The 22,797-nt window shown below is 52.4% G+C and overlaps 2 protein-coding genes across 2 annotated transcripts; one reads left to right on the top strand and one right to left on the bottom strand.

Annotated features, from left to right (window-relative positions):
• Positions 1–84: 84 nt before the first annotated feature.
• Positions 85–9,213, top strand: TGME49_310290 (regulator of chromosome condensation (RCC1) repeat-containing protein). The gene is made up of 11 exons (XM_018782622.1): positions 85–848; positions 1,501–1,938; positions 3,089–3,253; positions 3,932–4,399; positions 4,898–5,111; positions 5,630–5,724; positions 6,492–6,593; positions 6,968–7,043; positions 7,535–7,646; positions 7,929–8,127; positions 8,518–9,213. The coding sequence occupies exons 1-11, from the start codon at positions 641–643 to the stop codon at positions 8,727–8,729; spliced, it is 2,289 nt and encodes a 762-aa protein (XP_018635571.1). The 5' UTR covers positions 85–640; the 3' UTR covers positions 8,730–9,213.
• Positions 9,214–13,915: 4,702 nt separating this feature from the next.
• TGME49_310280 (Phosphoethanolamine-cytidyltransferase) lies at positions 13,916–22,128 on the bottom strand. Its single transcript, XM_018782621.1, has 6 exons — positions 18,293–22,128; positions 17,895–17,960; positions 17,476–17,553; positions 16,828–17,215; positions 16,502–16,582; positions 13,916–14,790 (listed from the first exon to the last, which is right to left on the bottom strand). Exons 1-5 carry the CDS (start codon positions 21,075–21,077, stop codon positions 16,513–16,515), a joined length of 3,387 nt encoding a protein of 1,128 aa, XP_018635572.1. The 5' UTR covers positions 21,078–22,128; the 3' UTR covers positions 13,916–14,790; positions 16,502–16,512.
• Between the last annotated feature and the right edge of the window lie 669 nt (positions 22,129–22,797).

The raw sequence follows: 22,797 nt of genomic DNA, 5'->3' as shown, positions 1-22,797 counted from the left end.
TTTCTTTCCTCTGTCTGTGGCTCTGGTCTTTTCCAAAGATCCCGCAGAGCGCGGCGCCTGCTGTGTCGATCGCTTCTCTCGAGAGTCCTCCAAGAGATTTCTTGACTTCTCGCTTGGCCTTCCTTTTCTCGCTCTCTGCGCGCATTCTCCTCTCTGTGGATCCCTCTCGAAGGGAAGCTCCTCCCACAGTTCTTCCTCGCCTTCACGAATAAGGCAGTTCAGGAAACGAAGAGAGATCGCCGAGACTCGCCTCTCCAGCTCCTCTTCTCTCGGAAGTCTATGCGCTAATGCTTCTTCTCACTTTCTTTCCTTGATCCCTGTTTGGCGTTCACCCCCTTCCACTGTGCACCTTCCCTTCCTTTCAACCTTTCGTTCCTCGTTCTTCCAGTCTTCTTCTCTCTTCCTCTTCTTCTCTTTCTCTTCTTTTCTTTCTTTTCTCCTCTCTTTCTCTTCTTTTCTCTCTCTTCTCCTCTCTTTCTCTTTTTCTCTTCCTCCTCTTCTCTCTTTCTCTTCTTCTTTCTTCCTCTTCATCCCCCTTTCTCTTCTTCTCTCTTCCTCTTCTTCTCCCTTTTGTCTTTTCTCCTGGCGCTCTCTGAAAAGGGGCCGAAGTCTTGGAGAGAGCACAGCGCGCTGAAGGCCGATGGAGGAGGGGAAACATTTCTTTCCGTGTATAAGCCGAATCTGCAAGATGAAGAGACACCCGAGTGCAGCGTCCTCTTTCTCGCCCGGGCGCCCAGCGAGCACAGGCGGGGTCCCTGCTCCGTTTTGGAGCTCGTCGGAAGAGACGAAAGATCGAAGTTGGAGGAGAGTTTTTCATCGTGCAACGTTGCCGCGCATCCCTCGGTCAGGTAATTGCATGCAGCTGCTAGTTCGCTTTTAACAGCTCGAGAAAACGACGCAGACGTCAGTGAGATCGATCGCAACGGAGCGAGAGTACCACGTAGTTCAGTAAGCTGACGACCTTGCATCCTCGTGGAGTCGAGGGTTTGCCTGTGAGCATGTCTTTACGATTGAAACGATTGCAGACGTCTTTATTGCTAAGACTGCTTCTGGGCAAGACAGGACGTCAGCTTTTCTCGTGTATCCCCTTGTCCAAGATCCGACTGTCTCGTCATCCTGTTTCATCCCGGTCACAGGTTCTCAGAAATCGAGCAGGGACTTGGTACTTGCTTGGTGGATGCACTTGTCTACAGAGCCTTTCTATTCCATTTTTCTTTCACCCTCCGTCGCTCTCCAGAGCGCAGCGCGTTGCTTTCACCATTTTGCCTCTCTGCCTCGCTCATGCAGCCGCGCAACGTCCCCCTCCCTCTTTGCTTATAGTTCAGTTCCTTCTCTCTTTCTGCTCCGCCTCCTCGTAGCCACAAATGCGTTTTTTCGGTCTGCCCTCGTACCTCGCTTTTTCAAGGACTTGCTTTTCTCCTCTCTTTCTCATCCGCTCGACGTTCGTCTTTCCACCACTCTGCTGGACGTCTTGGACGTCTTCTTCGCTGTTCCCTGCAGGACTGGCGGCGGCTGCAGCTCTCTTCGTCTTGTCTCAGTCTCGACCTGCTTCGTCCTCAGCTCCCTCTCCTCGTCTCTCTTCTTCTGCGTCGCAGCCTCGTCGTCCTGTCTTGCGCGCAGGCGGAGAGGGTCTGGACGCTCCTCCTTCTCCTCCTCCAGCGAGCCGCGCCAGGACAGATACACCTCTCTGCAGAGCCGCCTCCGTCTCCATGGAGACACGACTCGAGAGGCGCATGCAGTCTCGGAATGCCTCAGCGGCGACAACGTCGTTGTTTTCTGGCGGATCTCTCGCGCGGTGCGCCGGCCTTCAAGCAGGCGACGCCGAGACTGGCAGGACACAGAAGACGCAGCAAATCCTCATGTGGGGAGATCGCAAAGCGCTGCCTGGGGGGGCTTCGAGCGACATCGCGACTCCTACAGAGATTGCATGGTTCGCAGGTGAGTCTGATGTTTCGATTCTCGATGACTCTTCGTGATGCTAGAGAGCCTCGACTCGATGCGCATGCACTGCACCTCTTGCTGGAAACGCTCCTCGACGTTTCGCTCTCAAAGTCCTGAACGGAGCATGTGAGTCGCGAGGGATCGCGGTTGATCCCCCACAGTGGCGAGAAGTCGGAATGCAGACAATCCAGCTCTCTGTGATGGCGAGTCCCTGCATAGACGACAGATTTCGCGTCGTTCCCAGTCTCGAACCTGCCTTCGTCGAAGCTGCGACAGAGAGTGTACAGCATTCTGAAGTCGACGCCAGAGGACTGTCCACGTAACTTCTCGAGGTTTTCTGCCAGAGCAACTAGAACAGAATAACATGTTCTGCGCATGCGGTTCGTCTGCACTGGACGCATCAGCTTTGCAACGTAGAACCATCGCCAGTCGTCTTCCCTTTTGCCTGTGTGGAGGCTAGTCGCTTGCGAAGGCTCCTGCGTCCAGCCGTCCTTTGTTCGTGGGCAAGAGGGTGAAGGGTGTACGCATGTACGCATGTAGACTGCGTTGCCGGGTGAGGATGTCTTCACGGAAAGGTGGAGACGCGGGCAAGAACTCTGGAAAGGACGCTGAAGGTCTTTGGCCCATGAGCCGAATTCCTACCTTCCCCCTTCCCTCCCCCACTGGCTACCTTGTGTCCAGTGCGAAATCTCGCCTTTCACTCTTTCGGGATGACTTCATGCCCTGCTCGAAAGAGTCCTCACACTGCACATTCGTAAAGCAGCGACATCGGCGACGGCGAGAACGCGTGACTTCCGTGGACGCCGTCCGCCTTCACCAAACTTCTGGAGTGCTTGCCGGTGTGGAGGGTAATGCCTTCCAAGCGAGACAGGAACGTCTGGGTTTCTGCACTGCTGAGACGCTTCTCAGCTCCGTTTGCTCTCTGCGAAACGCGTGTATCCGCGTCTCTCCTGGTTTCCGGTCGGACTTGGCAGCAGCAAAAGCGGCATGTTTCAAAGTCTCGAGATCCACGTTTCTGCTGTCTTGGTCGGCGCGCGAGCCAGGCAAGAGCAGGTCTCCGTAAACTTAAGTAGAACGTGATGCATGACACTCCCAAACTTCAGTGAACTTCAGTGCAGTTCTGTCAAATGCATTCCGTCTTGTACAGACCAAGCTGCTGCGCGAGCACCCTGGCGACAGATTTCCTTCGGTCCCGACTTCGGTGTCGCAGTGAACGAGAAAAATCAGGCGGCTCTCTGGGGGAGTTTCTCGCAGAAACCGGAAGCGCAGGAAGGAGACAGCGGGGACGCCGGATCCGCGGAGTCGACGCTGCGTAGGTCTTTCTCCACTGTCTTTCGTAGACTGCCCTTTTCTGTGTCTCTTCCTTGCGATTCTCCCTCCGTCGATGCCTTTCCTTAAGATTCCATTTCTTTTGTTTCTCGAGCGTCTCGCTCTCTTTAGTCCTCCTGGCGCACTGCATCTTCTTCGTCCCCGATGTCGACGTTTCTTGTTTCGGGGTGTTTTTCTGTAGAGGCTCTGCCTGTGGATTCGCCGTCTCTCCGTCGCGCGCATCTTTCCTGCCTCGTATCCTGGCTTGCGTTATTTCTTTTGGGTGTCTTCGCAGCTGTTGCTCGTAGGCTATCCCAGGTGTTGCTGCCCCGTTCTGACGTCTCTGCTTCCGTTTCTGGGTCCCCCAGTTACTTGGCTGCCTCTCCTCCCTCTCCGGCTCTCTGTGAACAGCACCACCTTCATCTGTTTGACAAATCAATATATGCATATATATATATATATACAGACAATATATGCATATATATATACAGAGATATATACAGAGATATGTACAGAGATATATACAGAGATATATACAGAGATATGTACAGAGATATGTACAGAGATATGTACATGGATGTATACACGCATGTAAAGGTCTCTAGGTCCGTGTGTGTATTTCTATTTCTATGTCGCGTTACTCCTGTCGGATTTCTGTCTCCATCTCTGTCTTCTTCCTTAGACTTTGTCTCGCCTTTCTACCTCGATCTGTCCTTCAAGGTCGTCGACGCCCAGTGCTCAGCCGCAGAACTGTTTCTTCTTTCCTCTGACGGCCGAGTCTTTGTCCTCGACAAGCCGCACGACCTCTTTGCTCGCCTTGTCCAGTCTGCGTCTTCTGCGTCTTCTCCCTCTTCTCCCTCTTCTTCCTCTTCTTCCTCTTCCTCTTCCTCGGGCACCGAGCGCGGTTTGTGTGTTACGAAAACTGCCGACGGAACGCTGTCTGTGGCCTGCGGTGTGCGTCTCCTGAGCGGCCTACCGCCTGACCGCGAAGGTGCAGAGGCTTGTGAGGCCGCGGCAGCTGGCCTCGCAACGCGTTGGGCGAGAAGAGCGCTTCGCGCCCTTGGAACGCTCACAGGCTGGGCCGACTGTGTGGTGAAGATGAATGTCGGCGGCACGCATGCAGCCTTCGTCACGCGTCGCGGCGAGCTCTGTAAGGAGGCGAAGAGAACGGCGCGAATGCAAATCGGCAAGCCTGGGGGGGGGGGGGGGGGACGGTGTGAAAGGACTCTGAAGGCGAAGCGCTTTGTCTCGCTGGAAATGCGAGGACGCCGAGCGAAAAGGATTATTAGGACGGTGGTGGTGACAGAGAAGCCGAACGAGTTGTGCAGAGGCTGCGTCTTCGTCAAAGAGCTGACATCGTGACGGACGCGTTTTTGCCGGCCATGAAGGTTTTTTCTCGTTCTGCTCTCTTGTGAACAACTGGTCCACGACCACCGACAATCTCTCTCTTCGCGATGTGTGCTCCTCCTCTCGGTTGTGCATCCTTTGTTTCACCCTCGTCTGGGGCGTCTCTGAAGCCTTCGACCTTCCTGGGCGAACAGTGAGGAGGGGAATATATATATATATATCTCACGAATGTCCATTTCGCGTCGCCATATAGACGCGAATCGAAACGGAACTGAAACCTGCTTTTTCCCTCCGCCTGCAGACTGCTGCGGAGAGAATCTGTTCGGCGAATGCGGCGTGGAGCCGCGGCCGTTCGACGAGGCGAGTCTGCGCGTTAGCGCTCGCCGCGTGGACTTCTCGGATGCCGACCCAGACAGGATTTGGAACGGACATGGAAATCGCGAGCCTCAGATCGTCGACGTCTCCTGTGGCCTCCATCACACAATCTGTCTCTCCAAAGACGGCAAAGTCTACGCGTAAGGCACCCACATATATACGCACGCATATGTACAAATATGCTCACGTATATATGTAAGTACAGGGACTGGGAATGCATCAAAGTCGTCATAGGCGTGCGTTCATACATGTATATGTAAAGAGGTAGATACGTGAAGACATGCTTTCTGGAAACTGCTGTAAAAACGACAGCAAGCGATATATATGTATATATATATATATATATATATATGCATATGCTTATGGCAATTTCGGATGTCATGGTCTACAGTCCTAGGTACCTCGGTGTGCGTAGATGTCGCTCTCCTCTACCGAGTCCATGTGATGACGTAGACTGTACCGCGCCGATCACACGATCACACGCATGCATATCTCGACATCCATATATATATGTATATATACATGTATATATATATATGTGTGTGTATGTACGTACACATCTATATATACAGGTGGTTATTTGTACCTGTACGTGTATGTAAAGGAGAGGAAATGTTCGCGGGATCTGTATCTCATTCTGTTTCGCGTTTTTCTGCAGATTCGGGGACGACTCGAAAATCCAGCTAGGCCTCGGAGACACGCGGTCGAACCAGCAGGGCGTAGCGGGCACTACGTGGATGCAGCGAGTGAAGGGTGAGGAAAAACTCCAAGAGGTCGTCTTCTCTTTTTTAATGCACTTAGCTTCTCCTCTAGTGAGAAGAAACGATTCTGGTGTAGAAGGGGCAGCTGCTGTTTTAGCAGTTTCTCGTTAGAAGCTGCGATGTCTGTGGTTGTAGCTCACTTTTTGGCATTCGTAGCTTCGCACGAGATAAGTTGTCTCCTTTTCACTTCTGGAGTTCTGCAACTCTCTCAGAGAGCCTCGTCAGATAGGGGTCGCCATCGCAGAGAAGCGAATTCACAACAGTGGACTTTTGCAGAATTCAAAATCTACCAAGACAAGTAAAAAGGCGACATGCGCAGAAAAACGAGGAAGGGGGAACCTTTTTTTCTTGCTGTCATGCCGACTGTTTGGAAGGCGGTGTTGAGATTTCTGAGCGCGAACGCGCGAAATAGAGGAACGTCCAGTGCTGCTTGTCCTGTTCTTGAGTCTCTTAAATCCATAGTTATTGTCGAGGAGTGTACATGAGCGCGTGAGTGTCGACAGAGCATGCACATCAGACGTCTGGTAAGAAAACCAAAAGTCGAAGAGGAAGATGGCGAGAGGCATGTTTTCTTTCGTGCGAAGCAGACGACGAAACGAGAAAGAAAAGTGTAAAGACGAGACGAGAATGACGCCATATGTCCCTTCAAAAGAAGTTTGAAAATGTGCGTTTTCGAGAATGTCGAATTTTTTGCCCCGCTGGTGTGGCTGGAGTGTGTTTCCAGTTCTCCCTCTGGTTTCCCCTCTGTTTCTTCTGCAGGAAACAAAGTTTCCATTCCTCGAGCTGTTTCGTACACTTACGCAGATCGTCACCTTCAACACAAACCTGTCGCCGTTCTCCCTCCGACAGGTTTCCCTGGAAGTAAGCTATAGAACTCTTTCTCTTTTTTATTTTCGCGCTACGTCTCCTTTTGCCTCTCCCGCTTCCTCTTCTCTGACGGTTTTCCTTCGTCTCCTTTTTTCTTTTTTGGTTTCCCCTCTCTCCTTCATGCCTTGTTCTTCTCTCGTTATCTCGTTATCTCCTGTTCCCTCTCTTGTGCGTCTCGCGCTCTCTCTTGTCACAGGTACATATGCGTGTGTCTGTGTGCCTGGTTCTTCTCCGGTGTTTTCTCTTTCTCTCTTCCCTTGCTCTTGTCTGCTCAAACTTTTGCCCGACCGCTCCGACCGCAAGGGGGGGAGAGAGAGACGCCGCGTGGCTCATCTGTTTTTTCATGACGCTCTGCCTTCTCTGTGCAGTCAAACAGTGCGCCGTCACTGCAGTCGCTGCTGGGGATGACTTCTCTCTTCTTCTTTTTCAAGACGCGCATCAGCCGTAAGCTTCCTTCCCCGAATCGTGCTTCTTCTCTGAACTTCCGTCGCGGGTGGAACCTTACAGTCCCCGAAGGCCTGTAGTCGACAAGACTGCGACGGCGCATGCGACTGAAGCAGCTCCTCGACTGCATGCGCGGTTGAGATGCGCACCCGCCTGGCTTCCGATAGGAGCGAGAAGTCCATGAAGGCTTTACGCGGTAGACTGGCACCTCGCTAAGCAGGTGAAAGAAAAGACAAGCGCAGGTCGCCTCGGCAACACCAGCAGGAGTTGCTGTCCTTGAACAGAGGCCGAGGTCACGAGGCCGAGAGATGTAACTTTGCTTCCTTCGTTTTACGTCACATGGAAACGTCGGTCTCGACTTGGTTTCGGAGTTGGAGGAATGGTGCGAACCAGCCGAGAGATCTTGATTCCCCCATTGAAACCTCTCATTGACTGTTTCCGTGGTTCCTTGTTTGTGTTGTGTTGCACCTCAATCGCTGACTCAACTGTAGATTCGCCGACGAACTCCTGAAGCGAAACGCCCTCTTTTGTTGCGGAGAAACGGCTCGCGGCCAGTGCGGCCGCACACTCCAGCAGCAGCAACAAGTTCTCTCTCCCGTCGTGGTAAGACTCTGGTTCTTTTCTGTTTCGCATCTCCCTGTGTCGCCATTCCTTCCTGGAGAATACCGTATCTTTCTTTTCTGTTCACTTTGTCTGGTGCCTTCCTGTCTGTTCTTCGTCCTCTCCAGCCTGGCGCCTCATTGTCTCGATCGTCGTAGCTCTCTTCTCTCGCTTCCTCGCAGCTCTCTGCGTGGACCTTCTCTCCCTTTTCCTTCTTTCCGTGCGCGCCTCTCTCTCGGCCGTTTCCTTTTTCCACTGCATGCTTCTCCTCGTTCATGCACGCAGTTTCCGCGCTCGGCCTCCGCGGTCACCTCGCCGTCTTCGTTCCTTGTCTCGTCTTCTCGGGACCTTCCTGGCCCATCCTCGATTTTCTGCGCCGAGAAAATTGCATGCGGCAGCAAGCACTGCCTTGCCCTCATGGCCTCTGGAAAACTTGTGGGGTGGGGATTCAACGCCCACGGACAAGTCGGCACCGGCGGCCGAGGTAGGCGAGCACAACGTCAACGAAAGAGAAAAAAGCGACAAACAGGGCCGCGAACTCATTGCTGCAGGTTGGCGCGATACTGAAAAGATCTCTCCACCTTCTTTAGTGCGTGGTGTCTCTCTGGTTTGCGCTTCGGCCGCTGAACCTGGATCTGAGAGCGAGAACTAGAGGGCAGGGGGAGGCCAGAAGCGCGGAAGAACAGAAAAGTGGAAAGAAGGAACGGAGTGGAGTCTTGAGCATGCCTGGTGGGCAGGGTCTCGGCGAGATAGAAACGCCTTTTTCTTCATTCACTGAACAGTCGGGGGAAACGGTGACTTGAACGCTTTTAAGCCACTAAAATGTAAAAACTTCGAGACAAGGTGTGTCTCTTGTGTGCTTTTTCCGCTGCAGTTAAGGGGGCGATTAGCCCCCCCCGGACGATTGCTGTTGACTCCGAAGAAACGCCAGAGCTTCCGTCAAGCTCCGAGAAAGACAGAGAGACGCCCGGCACACTGTCCCCGCCTCTGCCGCGCTATCTAGCCAGTGAAGATGGCCTGCCGAATTTTGCAATTAAAAATGTATTCTGCAATTTCAACGCGTCTGCAGCCATCAGAGCACGCTGACTCCGATCTGGTTCCTCTCCGCGTTTCTTTAGTGGCGGTAGAATGTTTGTTCCTTCGCGCGCGCACTGCCTGAAAAAACTCTGTTGCTCCCCACTGATGCAACCTTTGTGACAATTAGGTTTTCGTTCAACTGTACATCTGTGAGCGCAAATGGGTCGCGCGAAAGTGTAAATCTGGACGCTTCGACGTTGGCATTCGTGATGCACACACGCACATATGTGCATGCACATGAGGGTGTTTGCATACAGAATGTATATCCGGGTCCGTACACATGCATGCATATATATATATATATATATATATATCCAAACCTATACATCGTAGAAATATATAGATATGTATGTTGCACAATTGGGTGTGTGTGAATGCAGGGGGTGTAGGCACCCGACGAAGCATGCGAGCAGTGTGTTTTGTATGGAATGTCTTCATCTTGTTGCACTTCTATCTGGCTTCCTGAGGTTGTCGCGAGACACCAACACCGTGCTAATGCAAGACACACTTTCAAGGACTTTTCATCTGATTTGTTGGGGCAAAGCCCACCTCGAACTGTCTTCCGTCGAGCTGTTCTTGGACGCTAAGTTCCTATGGTTCAATATCAAAATGGGTGCATGCAGGGTTCCACTAATCAAGACAGTAAAAAGAAGTTCATGGTCACACTACGAAGTCCGCGGACTGTAATCCTTCTACCTTCGCGGGTGTAGCGGCTACACTTGCATCTTCATATTCACTAAGACTTGTAGTTTTATATACTTACATATGCCGATTTGTTGAGACATGTGCACACACGTGCGACCATATATATATATATATACATATATATATATATATATATATATGCGTATGCATAGATACATACATAGACTGATTGATACATAGAGGAGTGGAGGCACGGACGTTTTTTCGTTTTTGCTAGGAGTGTGTATAGGCATTCTGTAGGGAGCCTCTCTGGCTGCGCATGCCGCTGCCCCTACGTATGAGCGCCAGTGTAGTGATGTACAGCTGCGGACGTTCGACGAGTAAACGCTAGGGAACAAGTCCATTCGTGTCACACCTCCGAGAGGAGGCGCGGCAGCACTGTGGAGTTTGAGACCCGGCCACAGAGGGAATTCTTCATAGACGGGAGAGACGCGAAGAGACCACAAGAGGCTCAGACAAAGAACGAAGTAGCACCTGTTTAGAAGAGGCAAAACAAGACCCCGCTATACACCGCGCAGAGAGCAGCGAGGTGGCTGTGTACCTCCACCGCAAGGAAAAACTCGGACGAAAATCAATCCAAGGAACAGAGAGAAATATGGGAGTTTTTGGAGCTTGAGTGGAGGGGGAAGCTTCCCTCCTTCACTTGTTTTTGTAGAAGGGCACACTGATTGCTTTCAGACACAAAGCAATAGAGCGGGTGTCGCTAAATCTTATGCCTCGTCGCCCCCCCGCCCCCCCAATGTGAGGCAAAAAGTGAATTCAGGTTCTACCTCAAATCGAGGCACAGAGAAGGCAGATTTCTATCGACAAGAGACTTCCTCGCGTCTTGCCCGCGGCAAGGGAACAACGAGGTGTGGGGTCTCTTCTTGTTGCACAGGAGAAAAAACTGTGGCAGCGATGAAGAGGACCTGTCAATGTTCTTCTGCAAGAACACGGAGAAAAACCAATCAATCTTTTTCCAACCGAAAAATAGAGTCTTCCGGCTGTACCACCTCAAAAAGCAGGAGATTTCCACATGTGGAATCTCCTTGTCCCTTGAACCCGATTTGAAGAAGGCACTAACGAGGCGTTCCTCCTCGGCTTTCAAAAACAAGCACAAAGCAGCACGAGATGCCCGAGACACCCGGAGATTAACTTGGAGTGTTTCTCTCCCTGATGAGCACAAAACTTGGAGGTCAATCCTCCACCTGTCACTCTGCAAAGTCCATCAAGCTGGATCGTCCGTGGGCAAAGAATGAGCTCTACCATCATCTAGAAATGAGCTCGTACATACGGACGCACATACATATAAATATATATATATATATAAATATATATATATATATATGAAGGTATATATATATATATATATATATATATATGAATATATATATATATATATATATGAATATATATATATATATATATATACAGATCGATAGATAAGAACCATTTCATATTATACATGCATATATTTTTGAGCAACCACGTTTGCATGTAAGTTAAGTAGGGTAGTCCCTTTCATAGACGAGAGCACTATACGTGTGGAAGTCTATATTTGAATACCCCTGCGGTCACACTCCTGTTGGTACGCGCGCATTTGTCAACGCATGCACGGGGAAACGCCCAGTTCGGCGTCTCTACCAAAGTTCTGCATGCTGGAACCGCCGGAGCAGACTTTGTCGTTGCACGTGTGAATCGAGAAAGGGACTTCTCTCTGGAGTAAACTGGGTAAACCGTTCATCCCCGTCGCCTTGTCCCTGAAAGAGAACGAGACACGCGAGGAGAAGAACGAGGCAGAGACACTGGAGTTGTCGAACTTCCTCCCGTGTCTCCGTTAGAGTCCGTTCCCTCTCTTCCTCCTCCATGTCTTGTTCAACGAAAAGGTAACTTTCAGCTCCTCTCACGAGTGCCGCGAAAGTCTGAGAGTAAAACCCAGGAACTCGACAAAGCGATGTCTGTGTCGCTCCAAGGAAAGTCAAGTAACAGAGGGAACCTTGGACGCATGTGGTCACGGCCAACCGAATCAACGCGTGCGACGCAAGGAGCTCTAAAAAGCTCGCGCTGAGCAGAGGGATCCAGCTCATCTTTTCACCAGTTTCCTGTCGGGACTCTGAAGCAGAAGCGGCAGAAACGAACACGGCCTCCGGAACCTTTCACACAAATAGCAACGAGAAAATCAAATCTCGAGTCAACCCCGGGACGTTTATCGACCTCGAAATCTCCGCAGTTGATGTTTCGAAAGACGGCGAAAGAGATAGTGGCATACGCTCTCTGTTAAGCATTCGTTTTTTTTGCCTGTCGTAAGCAGACACTTTGGGATGATCAGAATCGTAGACAGGACGTGCTGTGCACGCGTTTCGGTTGAAGTTTGGTTACGTCCCTGGTGGAACACTTCTACCTTGGATCTAAAAAGCGGTTCCGTTTTTACCCCTCAGTTACACTTCCCTCTTGCAACGACGTACCTGCGGGCCAGCGTGGAAATGTACGAGCAATAGGATATAAAGACAGACATGCGCACACGTGTAGGTTTTTGTTTGCGTAAACGCGTGCATACGGACATTCCACTGCATGAAAGTAGGTTGCACCCGTTTGCAGGTCCCTTGGAGACTTTCACTCGGCAAGTTATGGCGTGCCGACGCTAGATCTCTTTTAACTAAGTAAACGACAAAGCGTTTTGGGGACGCCACATAACGTGTAAAACATAGACGCCTTTCTGTTTAACGAAACGACACGAAGAGGTTGCTTCCACGGTGAGCGTTTCTCAACGTCGGCGGTTAATTTCGCAACTCTGAAGTTTCCTTCCTAAAATGGTGAGAAATGACCAGAGTTTGTTGGTCATGTGTGAACTTCTACCCCCCGCGCGCTTGCAGTCCCGTTTATATCCTGCTTTCTCGAGCGCCCAGATGTTCATCGCAGATATATCGACGCACAGCTTCGTCAATTTATATGCGAATCATGGTTACGATACCCAGCCTTCCTTTGTGAACAACAGGAAGCACTCTCAATGCTACGGGTTTGAACCAAAGAATGGAAACACACGAATGGATGGTGATCAGCCTTCAAAACACACTACACACGGTGGGGTCCCCACAAGTTGGGCAAGGTGATGATTTATGGGTAAAGTGCCAGAAATATGCAAAGGACTCGAAACGCCCGGCAGACACTAGGGCGGACCTGATGGTACTTTGAAAGGTCACCTGGGTATTTTCAACCGCTGAGGAACCTGTTTCGAAGATGGTTTGAAAGAACAAGTGGAACAGTTCAATACAGCAGGAACGTCGCTGTAAAAACGTCCGAAAATCAACCTGGGTCAGGCAAGAGTGGAGCGGCACGTAGCGGACGATCTTGAACCCGGAAAAGACAAGAAATGTGGTACGCGTAGAGTACGGCACCAGTTAGCGAACAAGCAATCACGAAGGAACCTGAAAGACTGAAAAGGCTCTGTATTCTGGAAAGGCGCGAGGTGTTCCATTTGTTCCACAAGCCCGTAGTGACTGTCGCAGGGTTCCCCAGCGGCAAAAAAACACGCGATGAATGCGCAATCACATGAAGTTGTCGACACCGGGACTTCAGTTGTGGGCGTGCACACAAGAAAGATTTTCAAAGTGAGAGCATCGGTTATGCTTGTGGATGTTCAGCACGACACACCTGAAGGGTTTGAAATGTTGAAGTGAACAAAGGACTACTGTGAACACCCTTAAAACCGCATCCACCTACATGCACCTCCCATCCCTTTGCTTTTCCAGCGCATCTCCTATAGTAGCAAGAGTGAGCACTGTCGAGACCGGAAAACGACTGCGTTTTGTCTTCCCTGCTGTCCCGGTCGAAAACGCACCCACGTGGGTGAAGAAGCGAAACTGACTCGACTCTGGGATTTCATCGAAATGTCATATGTAGAACATTACGCGTTCCCTTGTTGAACGAGCCACAGCTAGGATTTCAACACACTGTGGAATGCCAGGTCCTCTGTGTGCGGTGTGATTTCCGGTGAATCCCGCAGCCGTTGCACTAACTTGTTTTGTATGGCCGTTTCTATGTCCAGGGGAAACTGTCGATTTACGGTACGCAGTGCCGGCTGAGCTGGATAGCGTTGTTGAGAACCTAGGAAGCTTTTTTGATAATTCAATTGCGCACAGAAGACAGACGAGTTTGCCAACCGAAATCAAGGATTGCTCTTCGGTTGTGAAAAGAGAGCCACAGTCTATCCCGAAAGTGAAGTCAGGTTCGTTGATTCCAAATTTTTTTGCCTACCGATTCCATATCACTTGAGAAAGTCACACACACGCGATCCTTTGGCGCTGGGCGCACGCACTTGAACGGTATATACCAGACCCTTACCAACTTTGCTACGGAGGAAGTGTGTAAAACTAGTTTCAGTCGCTCGTTTCAGCATGTAGTTTACTTGGAAGACGGAATCGTGGAACGCAACAAAACACTGAGGCCGTCGCTCCAGATGCGTAAGTAAAAAGCAAAGGAAGAGGAAGGTCCATGTCACTGCTTCACTGCCTGCGCACTGTTGTGTTTGCGAGTCCGTGGTTCTCTCAGTCGTCTATTATGTTTGAAGCCTCGGCCAAAGGACAAGTACAGAAACTGTGTAGGTGGAGCGAAAGACGGATTCTCGTTCTCAGTTGAGTGAGCTGCGGGCTCGGAGCAACAGAAGGAGAGACTGAAACTCGTTCCTTGTGCTTGGAAAGTACACAAAAGGACGTCGTTCGAGTTCACGCTCTCACGAAAACGAGCGAAGCGTCCTATTGCAGAAGACGCGAAACACTGAAAAACACACTTCTTGGCGACAAACGGAGAACCGGCAGAAAGTGGGAGCGTACACAAAAACCAAACTCCGTGGAAAAAAAGACACGCTGCAGGGGCACCGACTTCTCTATGGAGAAAGCCGAGCACGCTGGCACGTTAAATATGAAACGCGAACTCGGTCTTCTTCAGACCTCAGGCGGTAAAAAACGCGGAGGTGGAAAAACATGTCTCCCCCCAACGGACCCTGGAACTTCCCCTCTTTCCCGAAACACGATTTCCTGTCTTTGCTTCGTTCTGTTGCGCTTGCTGTTCATGCGGGTGCCCCTTTTCACATTTCAATTATCTTGTGAAGGCGAACGAGCAGGATTGAAGAGCGCGTCAAGAAGTCCTGCTGGCCTTCAACGCCTTTCTCCACGACTCCGTTCCACTCCCGTGATTCTCCGTCGCAATTCTTGCGTGGGGAAACCACTCGAAAAAGAACGTAGAGCGAAGTACCGGCTAGACTGGGGCACCCCGGAAGACAGGTCGAACCACCGTCATCTGGACCAGACCCTTGGAGCGCGCTCACAGAACATGTGGAAGGACGGCAAGTGTATCCAGGACAGCCCGTTCTCTACATACGCGTATCCACCTCGAGATACATACACACACATATGTTCACATATGCATGCATATATATATATATATATATATATATATATATGTATATACTTGAAATACGTCGATCGTTCTGAGGCATACCTGTCTGCATACACCCATACGCAGGCACACGCGTATGGGAGTGCGGGACGCGCGTTTTCTCCCTACGGAAGCACGTTAGACGGCGAGAAAGACTGAAGAAAATTACAAGGGAACAAGCGAGACAACGAAACGCGGAGGGTTCGGACCAAGCGCCTTGGTCACACCTTGAGAGTCTCGTCGCATTCAAGACTCTCGTGTAAAGTCGCCCCCGTCTTTGGGCCGAAGAAGACCGGCAAGGACAATGGTACGGCGCACTCGTCGACCGAACAGAGCCACCCCCTTCACGCACAAGTGGAAAAAACTCTACATGGCACAGCTACACGACCCTTCCTCATGTGAACACAAACACACACATGTCTATACAAATTTATGTGTACGTACGGCCGAAAACCGGTGTTCTGTCCGATCACAAAACGCGGCCCCCGACCTTAGCCAAATCACTTCCCGACACGGTGTGAGGCCGGGACGAGTCCAAAGTCACCAAAAATCCTGGACCTCTAGGCATAAGCACGCATCTGCACATGTATATATACATATATATATATATATATGATATATGCATGCGCGGATGTTGGAGCATCAGTAAGTCTTTGCCTGGCATGGACACGGAGTCGCTACGTTCCGTCGTTTGTGCAGTCAACGGGAACGCCGACACTGCATCCGGTGCTGCTTCAAAAAGTTTTTCCTTCTTCCTGCCCTGGAAGCAGACGAAGGGGAAGAAAGAGGAAGAGAGACTTCCACAAGATGTTGCCAACCGATGGTCTCCCACTGAAACTGCGCGGAAGCCGACAGAACCTCCGAACTTTGCTCCCGAATGCGCACCATCAGACAGAAGACGAGTGCAACACAAGGCACACCTATACAAAAAAACGCCCAGAGACGCACGAGAGAGAACAAAAGAGTATCGCCCATGCACAATACATGCACAATACATACATATGCATAGATACATATATGTATAGAGAGAGAGAGCGAGAGAAAAATGCAAGAGTCGACTTATGTGCAGAGGTGCGTGATTCTGTGAATCTGTCTGGTTTGGCTTGGAATCGCGAAAGTGGAAGATAGCACAAGACCTCGATGTTCCTGCTTCTCTAGTCGGTTCATGAGTGCATTCTGCGCATATTCGTCGGCGGAAGAGAGAGAGTCGATCGACGAATTGATCAAGTTGGCGCCTCAGCTCGCTAAGACCGCTGACGGCCGAGCAAAGCATGAATTGCGAACGGCTTTCCAATTTTCTGCGTGGATGCTTCCTCCCTCCCCACAGTTAACTTCCACCGTACAATCCTCCCTGAAGCGACGTCCGGCGCGGCTGTTCTCGCGATTCGTTGAGGCGCGCCGCACACCCCTTGCCTTCTCTCTCTCCCTTGATGAGAAAAGAAGCCCACGACGTTAACAAAGGGAAATCGACGAAACTGGAAACGCACGCAGGAGCTCTGTCGTTGCAGACTTCCTGTGGACGTAGCCCCCCGACAAACGCGGACCCAGCAGAGAAACGCCGGAACCGGAAAACGAAACGGAGAGAACCAAAACTTGACAAAGTCGCGTATCACGCCGCCGCGTTCATCAATCCATTCTCTTTGTTTTCTGAAGTCATTCCGTACATCTCTGTTCCTCAGAGTTCTGTCAGAGACACCATCTGTCCCTGCTCTTGTTCGCGCCAGAACTTTGCTTCCTTGGAGCATCTGCATGCAAAGACAGCAACACACACGGAGCGCCTTCTGAGAAAAAAGCCGCACAGGCGCTCGCCGAAACGCTCTACACAACCACCAGGACCAAAGGTTTCCCCCACAGATAGTGCCGCCACACTTTCCTCTCTCAAAGCATATACATGTGTAAACATTTATATATAATCATATATATATATATATATATATATATTCTGTGTATGCTGTTGTTCTCGTTTGCGTATGTTTGTGACCTGACGCACCGGGTTTCGATGGTTGCCATCAGAGCCTCCCTGTTGGCAAGAATGCGCTCCACGAGCGCTCTGGTTGTCCAGGAGGAGGAGCTCTCCACTTCTCTATAGACGCCGAGTTCCTTCGGTACGCGGTAAGGATCGACCGCGTCCTCGTCTTCCTCGCCAGAGGAGAGAACTGCGAGGGAGCAGGAGCTGTCTCGACCCTCCGTCTCCTTTCTTCTGCCCGCCTGCGCCTCAGGCTCTCCTGCCCCCTCTCCACTCGCGTCTCCAGAAAACGGATACGCGATCGAATCGATGCGACTCCCGCGCACCACCACATCGATCTGAAACTGCTTCAGCATGTAGTGTGGAATCACCCACGGGGCTCCAATGATGACTTCGTCCACGACTCTCATGGCTGCAGAGACAGAAAGAAGAACGCATCCTCCGGTACAAAGCAGCAATGTACACACAGGACGACGAAGGAGCGTTTGGCTGGAGCGACAATATGCTGTAGTCTCGGTTCTACATCGTAACGTAGAGGAACCTTTGTGACGCGAAAAAGAATGACCTCCTGTTTACACCTGCACACGGTCGACACAACAGACACTGCGGACGCACGCAGAACGAGTACGGTGGCTTCCAAGCGCATGCAGCGAAGAAGACAGAACGACTGACCGAGGACGTTGAGTGCTCGCTCGTGTAGATTCAAGACAGGGAACCCGGGACCTTTGATTCTCGAGACCGTCTCATCGTCTGCAAAAAATGTCAAGGAACAGAAAAACGAAGGAAATGCAGGAAAAAAGAAGATGTATCTCTGTGATATCTGTTCTCGATTCGCTTCTCTGCAGTGTCCATCACTCGCGCATGTATTTTTTTCTGGGTCGAATCTCATTTCTCTGTCTGTTGCTGCACTGGGTGACCCTCATGTTCTCCGATCTCTTCGACCTCCTTCCCTTCTTCTGCCTCTTCGGTTTCCCTCCTCTCTCTTTTCTTCTGTACGTTTCTTTCGGCTGCCGCCTCCTCGCAGACTTTTTGTCTGCCCCGGTCGTTGAGCTGCGTCACCTCTTTGTCCAGGTCTTCTCGCCGTGTCTTACCGTGGATGCCGACAATCAGGTAATCTCCCAGCTGCTTCGCCTTCTCCAAAATGCGCAGGTGACCCACTGAGAAAAACGCAAAGACAGAAAAGGCAAAAGAGGAATACGCTGTGGCGCATTCTCCAACTCGCCTGATGAATCGTCTCCCTTCTTCGCTCTCACACATTCTCTCTGAAGAGTTTTCCGACTCTGCACGCTGGCCTCCGCCTCTCCCCCGTCTGTCTATCTCTCCACCATCATCCATGGACAGACATGGCTTTGGACAGCATGTTCCTTCTTTCTTTTCGTTCCTAAAAAGAACTAGTCCTCCAGCGTACGTCGACGAAAAAGCGTACCATTCGCTATTCTTCTCCCCACATGCGTTGTATCGCCAGCACTTGCCCTATAGTTCGTCTCACCATGAAAGACATCAAAAGAACCATCGACGTAGACGATTTTGCCGCCGGCTTTCGGACGCTTCGGTTGACCAATGAACTGCAGGAGACGCTTCGTCGACATGAGCATTCTGCGTTCTTCAGGGTCTTGAGGCTTCCGCGGTCGATGGTGCCGGCCACCAACGGCGCAGCAGGACTTCTTTTGTCTCGGCTCCTCCACGTTTCCCCTTCTCCTTTCTGTCTCCCGGCTCGCGTCACCGTCTCCGACGCTGACGCCTCGCGCGTCGCTCCCCCTTGAGCTCGCTCGCCACTCCTGTCTCCTTCTGTGCGCCGAGTTATCGCCGTTGCTGCGGCCGCCCTCGTCGCTCGACGAGCAGAAGAAACTCGACAAATTCGCTGAAGACGCCGCGTCGCTGCCTCCCCGCTCTTCTTCTTCGCCTCCTCGGGTGTCTAAACAGTCCCGAGAGCGAGCGTCCGCCGCGTGGACGTCGCGCCTCTTCCCGAGTCTCTCTGCTCGCCCTCGGCGTCGCTCGTCCTCGTCCTTATCGCGTTTCTTCTTGCAGGAGCAAGCCAGCAAGTTCTCCTTCTGTTCTCTCAGAGAGTCTCTCGCGAAGCGTTGCACGCGGGTCGGCTGCGTTACCGCCTGGCTCCTCAACGGCTTTTTGCTCTGCACTTCGCCAGCGTCCAGCAGCTGGCCTTCAGCCTGGAGAGGCGTGAGTGTATGGCGCTGCTCCACGTGAGCTGTGGCCTGCAGGAGACGCGAGACAATCGTCGAAGTACTGATCCCCTCGGTGCGCTTAAAAATCTTCATGCGCCCCGCATGCCGAGGTCCCGCGTACGCGTCCTCTCCGTCGGCACCAACCACCCAATCGTCGCCGTGAGCCGCGAAGGCGCAGTTCAGTCGATCGAGCAGGTGGACAGACACCTCGTACGGCGTCCCGACGATCACTTCGTCGACCCACTTGCACCCGCGAACGATTTCCGCTCGCTCCGTCTCCGTGTAGATAGGCCGGACTTTCTTTGCCGCGAAAGTCGCCGCGTCGCTGCAGACGCCCACCACCAACTTCCCGCCCAGCTGTCGAGCCTGGCGAAGCGCGTTGAAGTGCCCCGAGTGCAGGAGGTCGAATACGCCGTCCACGTAGATCCGCACAGGAGCTCCCGGAGCGCATGCGGATCGCGCGGGGAACGGAGACAGCTGCGGCGACGGAGCCACTGGCGCGAGAGCGAAGGACGCATGCGGGGGAGTCTCCTCGGCCGGACCTGAAGACGGAGACGGTCGAAAAAAGAGTGACTTCGCAGACGGCGAACCCACGGGAGAGGATGGCGAAGCCACGGGAGAGGACGGAGACGCACAGGGACTTGCCAGGTGCTGGAAAGACGAAAAGGCAGATGGAACGGGCAAGACCAGAGGAAGCGCGTTCCAGTGATACGCCGGGACGCTGTCTAGACACGCGCTCGAGGAAGAGACGCCGAGAGGAGACAGAGAGACATGTTGGCGTCCAGAGACACAGTCCGCAAGAAACGAACTCGCGGGGGAAGAGGGGGGACAAGGCGGCGCGTCTGCCTGCTCAGAAGGCAACGCCCCTCGTCCTGTCTCTGAGCGGCCTGCAGGAGAGACATTTGTTCTTCCGAGTTCAGCATCTGTTGCGCGACTCTGCGGTCCTCGACAAACAGAAAAATGTTTGTAACTCTCCGCCTTCCGCGCTTCTCCAGAGAAAAAAGCAGACGCTTCTTCTTGAACGCGGTTTTCCTCCGTGTCTGGAACGCCGCCGTCGTCGTTCCTGGTCTGCTCATGTGTACAGACACTGGCGTCCCGGACGCAGGCAGGTTTTGCAGGCGTCACTTGGTCGCTTTCCACCTGCTCGACGGGCGTTGCCTCCTCTTCGCAGTCACAGGGCGAAACCACCTCGCTGCACAGGGTCTCTTGTTCCAGTGGAGAGACGCCTCGATGGCCCTTCGTTTCGTCCTCTGTGATCTTTTGCTCTTCCTCGATCCGTCCGGAGCCGAGCGTGCTTCCTTGCGTCTCCGTCTCCTTGCGTAGTCCAGACGCCGCATACGCATGCAGTCTGCCCAAGCGTTCTCTGGTCTGCTCACTCGTCTCCGGCCCTGCCCCGGCACCGGCGTCCGTCTCCTCGCCTTTTTTGTCGGTCTTAGCTCGGTCTCCAGAAAGAGGCGCCGATAAGGCAGAGCAGTCTCTGGAACTCGCGTGCATTCGATTTTCCCCCGTAGATTGACTGGACAATGGAGAGAAGCCTGGAGTTTCTGTCTCCGCCGTCTCACCGGCAGGCGACGTCTCCCCTGGGTTTGGAGAAGCTTCGCTACGCGCCACAAACTGAAGGAGATGCGCCCGCAGAGCTGAGAACTCTGCGTCTGCCTCGGCTGTCCATTTGGGGTCCTTCACACAGCAGCAGAAGCAGCAAGGGTGCCGGGAGGCGGCTGAATCTGCGTCCTCAGTTTCCTCCATCGGCTCTGTCGCCCCTCCGGCTCCGGCTCCGCAGTAGCTGCATGCGCTCTTGTTCCCAGTCGCACACGTTGTCAACGAAGAGACGGAAGACGCGTGAGAAGAGGAGCGGACCGCCGCATGTGGAAGGGAAACTCGAACGCGGGAAGAGCAGTGACAGCACACCGAAGGCCAGTGCCTGAGTTTCGCCGAGAGCGTTTCGTCAGCATTGATGCGGAGGTAGAGGAAAATGAGTTTGTGGAGGTAGGAAGAAGAAATAAACGGAGAAGACCAGCTTTTGGATGGAGAGGAAGGCAAGGCTCCCGACCGGGCGGGGCCGAGCACCTCCGACGACGCTACCGCCGTCATCGGTGACCGCGCAGACACAGCGAAACTTTCGGTTTATAAAGCACCCGACGAGAACGTTTGTAGGCGAGTTTCACGGGGTCCCGCGCAAGTCAGAGGGGGAAACCAGGCGGCGAGCAGAGGCTGCAAAGACGGAAGCCGTCGGCTAGTCTAGGGGGATGCCTGCATTGAAGCGTCCGGCGATAGTTGCCGCTGTGGAGACTTGCGCCGCGGAAACACGAGCTTTCCTCTCAAAGGCAGCGCAAGCGCATCCTCCACAATGGAACACCGACTACGAGTCTTTCTGTTGAAACAAGAATTCATTCATCGGTCTGCAGACGCCGAACCAAAGACGCCTCGGACCTATGTGGAGCGCATGCTCAGAAACGGGCGGCGGAAACCCCAGATGTCTGGGCAGAAACAGCTCTCGTCGTCGCCTTTCGGAACGTTCTTCGCGGTACACTCAAGAAGAAAACACCTTTGGGAGGTCAGACACCCAGATATTGAAAAAAAATTGAGAAAATTCAGCAAGACAGCAAGAGAAACTGGACAGGCACCCAGCGAACGTCGAGACACCGGAGCGGTCTCTCGCGCTGAGGCGAAATATGGGAGCCACAAACGGCGGAAAACCCGCGAAAAAAAGAAATCAGAAGTCTAAAGGAAGAACGCGGGGGAGGGGGACCCAAAAAAGCGGAAGAGCGACGCGAGCATGCTGTTCTTAGGGAAAAGAGTCGAGTGCGCTCGAACGCGAGGGGGGATGATTTTCACTCCCCTATAGGAAGACCGCGATGAGAAACGAGGGGAGCACGCAACAAATGCTCGTTTCCTCCGTCTCGAATGCAGACACAACTGCAAGCGCCAAAAAAGCCCAAAGTCCTGAAAACAGTTTCGAGAAACAGGAGAGTCACATTATCGACAGTCCCCGCTGCGGGAGAGGTCCGCCGTCGAGAGGAGAGTAGATGCCGCAGCCGAGCAGCGAGAACAATGGAAACACGGACGGGGGTTAGTGTGCAGAGAAACGTGTGGCGATCGCAAGAGCGTATTTTATGAGGAGGGAACCGTTGAAAAAACGGACGGAAAGACAGAAACTGCGCGCAGTGGAGACTGCATATACAAAGATCGGGACTCTCCACGAGCGGGGAACTGCGAAAAGGATCTCTCGCGTCACTTAAAGCAACGTAAACGCGATGGGTCCCTGTTTCATGTGCTTGAATATTTTGCGCTTTGTGTGGCGAATACAGTCAACTTTTCTCGTTGCGATTGGGAACGGGGCTGCCTTCTCTCACCTCTACTGTAGCACGTCCTGAAGAACCGAGCGTTGGTTTCCCCGCTTTTCCCACGACCCCTCTCTGCAGAAAGGTCCCCTCGGAGTGTCCACAGAGAAGGCATGCAGATTCTGGCGAAGGATTAACAGGAAGTGTGCATTGCGACGATCGTGCAGAAGGTTTCTTGGTACGGGTTCTCAGGTCCGCACAAGCAGAAAAGAGCGTGCTTTGCACGTTTGTTGTGGGGGTGAAGGTGCGTAGAAACCTGGACTCTGGGATGACATTTGGCATAGTAAGGGATTCCCCATTCACGTAACTGTCCAAAAAAGTGGAGTTTTGAGCTAAACAACGGGGCTGTGGAGTGCCTGAAAGAAAAAACTCACATGTGGATTTACCCTCGCGTCGGTTGTTGTCCCGAAAGTCTGGCGTTTTGGAAGGCCAGAGGAAGGGCATCTTCGTAGAGCGAGAGAGAATGAGTT

The sequence above is a fragment of the Toxoplasma gondii genome, chromosome XI (assembly GCF_000006565.2).
Source record: "Toxoplasma gondii ME49 chromosome XI, whole genome shotgun sequence".
NCBI classification, from domain to species: Eukaryota; Apicomplexa; class Conoidasida; order Eucoccidiorida; family Sarcocystidae; genus Toxoplasma; species Toxoplasma gondii.
Note: the sequence above shows the minus strand (reverse complement) of the source record. Positions and strands in the feature narration are given on the sequence as shown.

Bases quoted from the DNA above. Each gene is read 5' to 3' on its own strand.
- TGME49_310290 (XM_018782622.1), top strand. From the start codon at position 641: ATGGAGGAGGGGAAACATTTCTTTCCGTGTATAAGCCGAATCTGCAAG. The intron at 5,112-5,629 runs GTAAGGCACCCA...GTTTTTCTGCAG, and splicing joins AAAGACGGCAAAGTCTACGC to ATTCGGGGACGACTCGAAAA. The intron at 7,647-7,928 runs GTAAGACTCTGG...TCATGCACGCAG, and splicing joins AAGTTCTCTCTCCCGTCGTG to TTTCCGCGCTCGGCCTCCGC.
- TGME49_310280 (XM_018782621.1), bottom strand. From the start codon at position 21,077: ATGACGGCGGTAGCGTCGTCGGAGGTGCTCGGCCCCGCCCGGTCGGGA. The intron at 17,216-17,475 runs GTCAGTCGTTCT...CTGTCTCTGCAG, and splicing joins GCGAGCACTCAACGTCCTCG to CCATGAGAGTCGTGGACGAA. The intron at 16,583-16,827 runs GTGCGTCAGGTC...CTTTGCATGCAG, and splicing joins ATGGCAACCATCGAAACCCG to ATGCTCCAAGGAAGCAAAGT.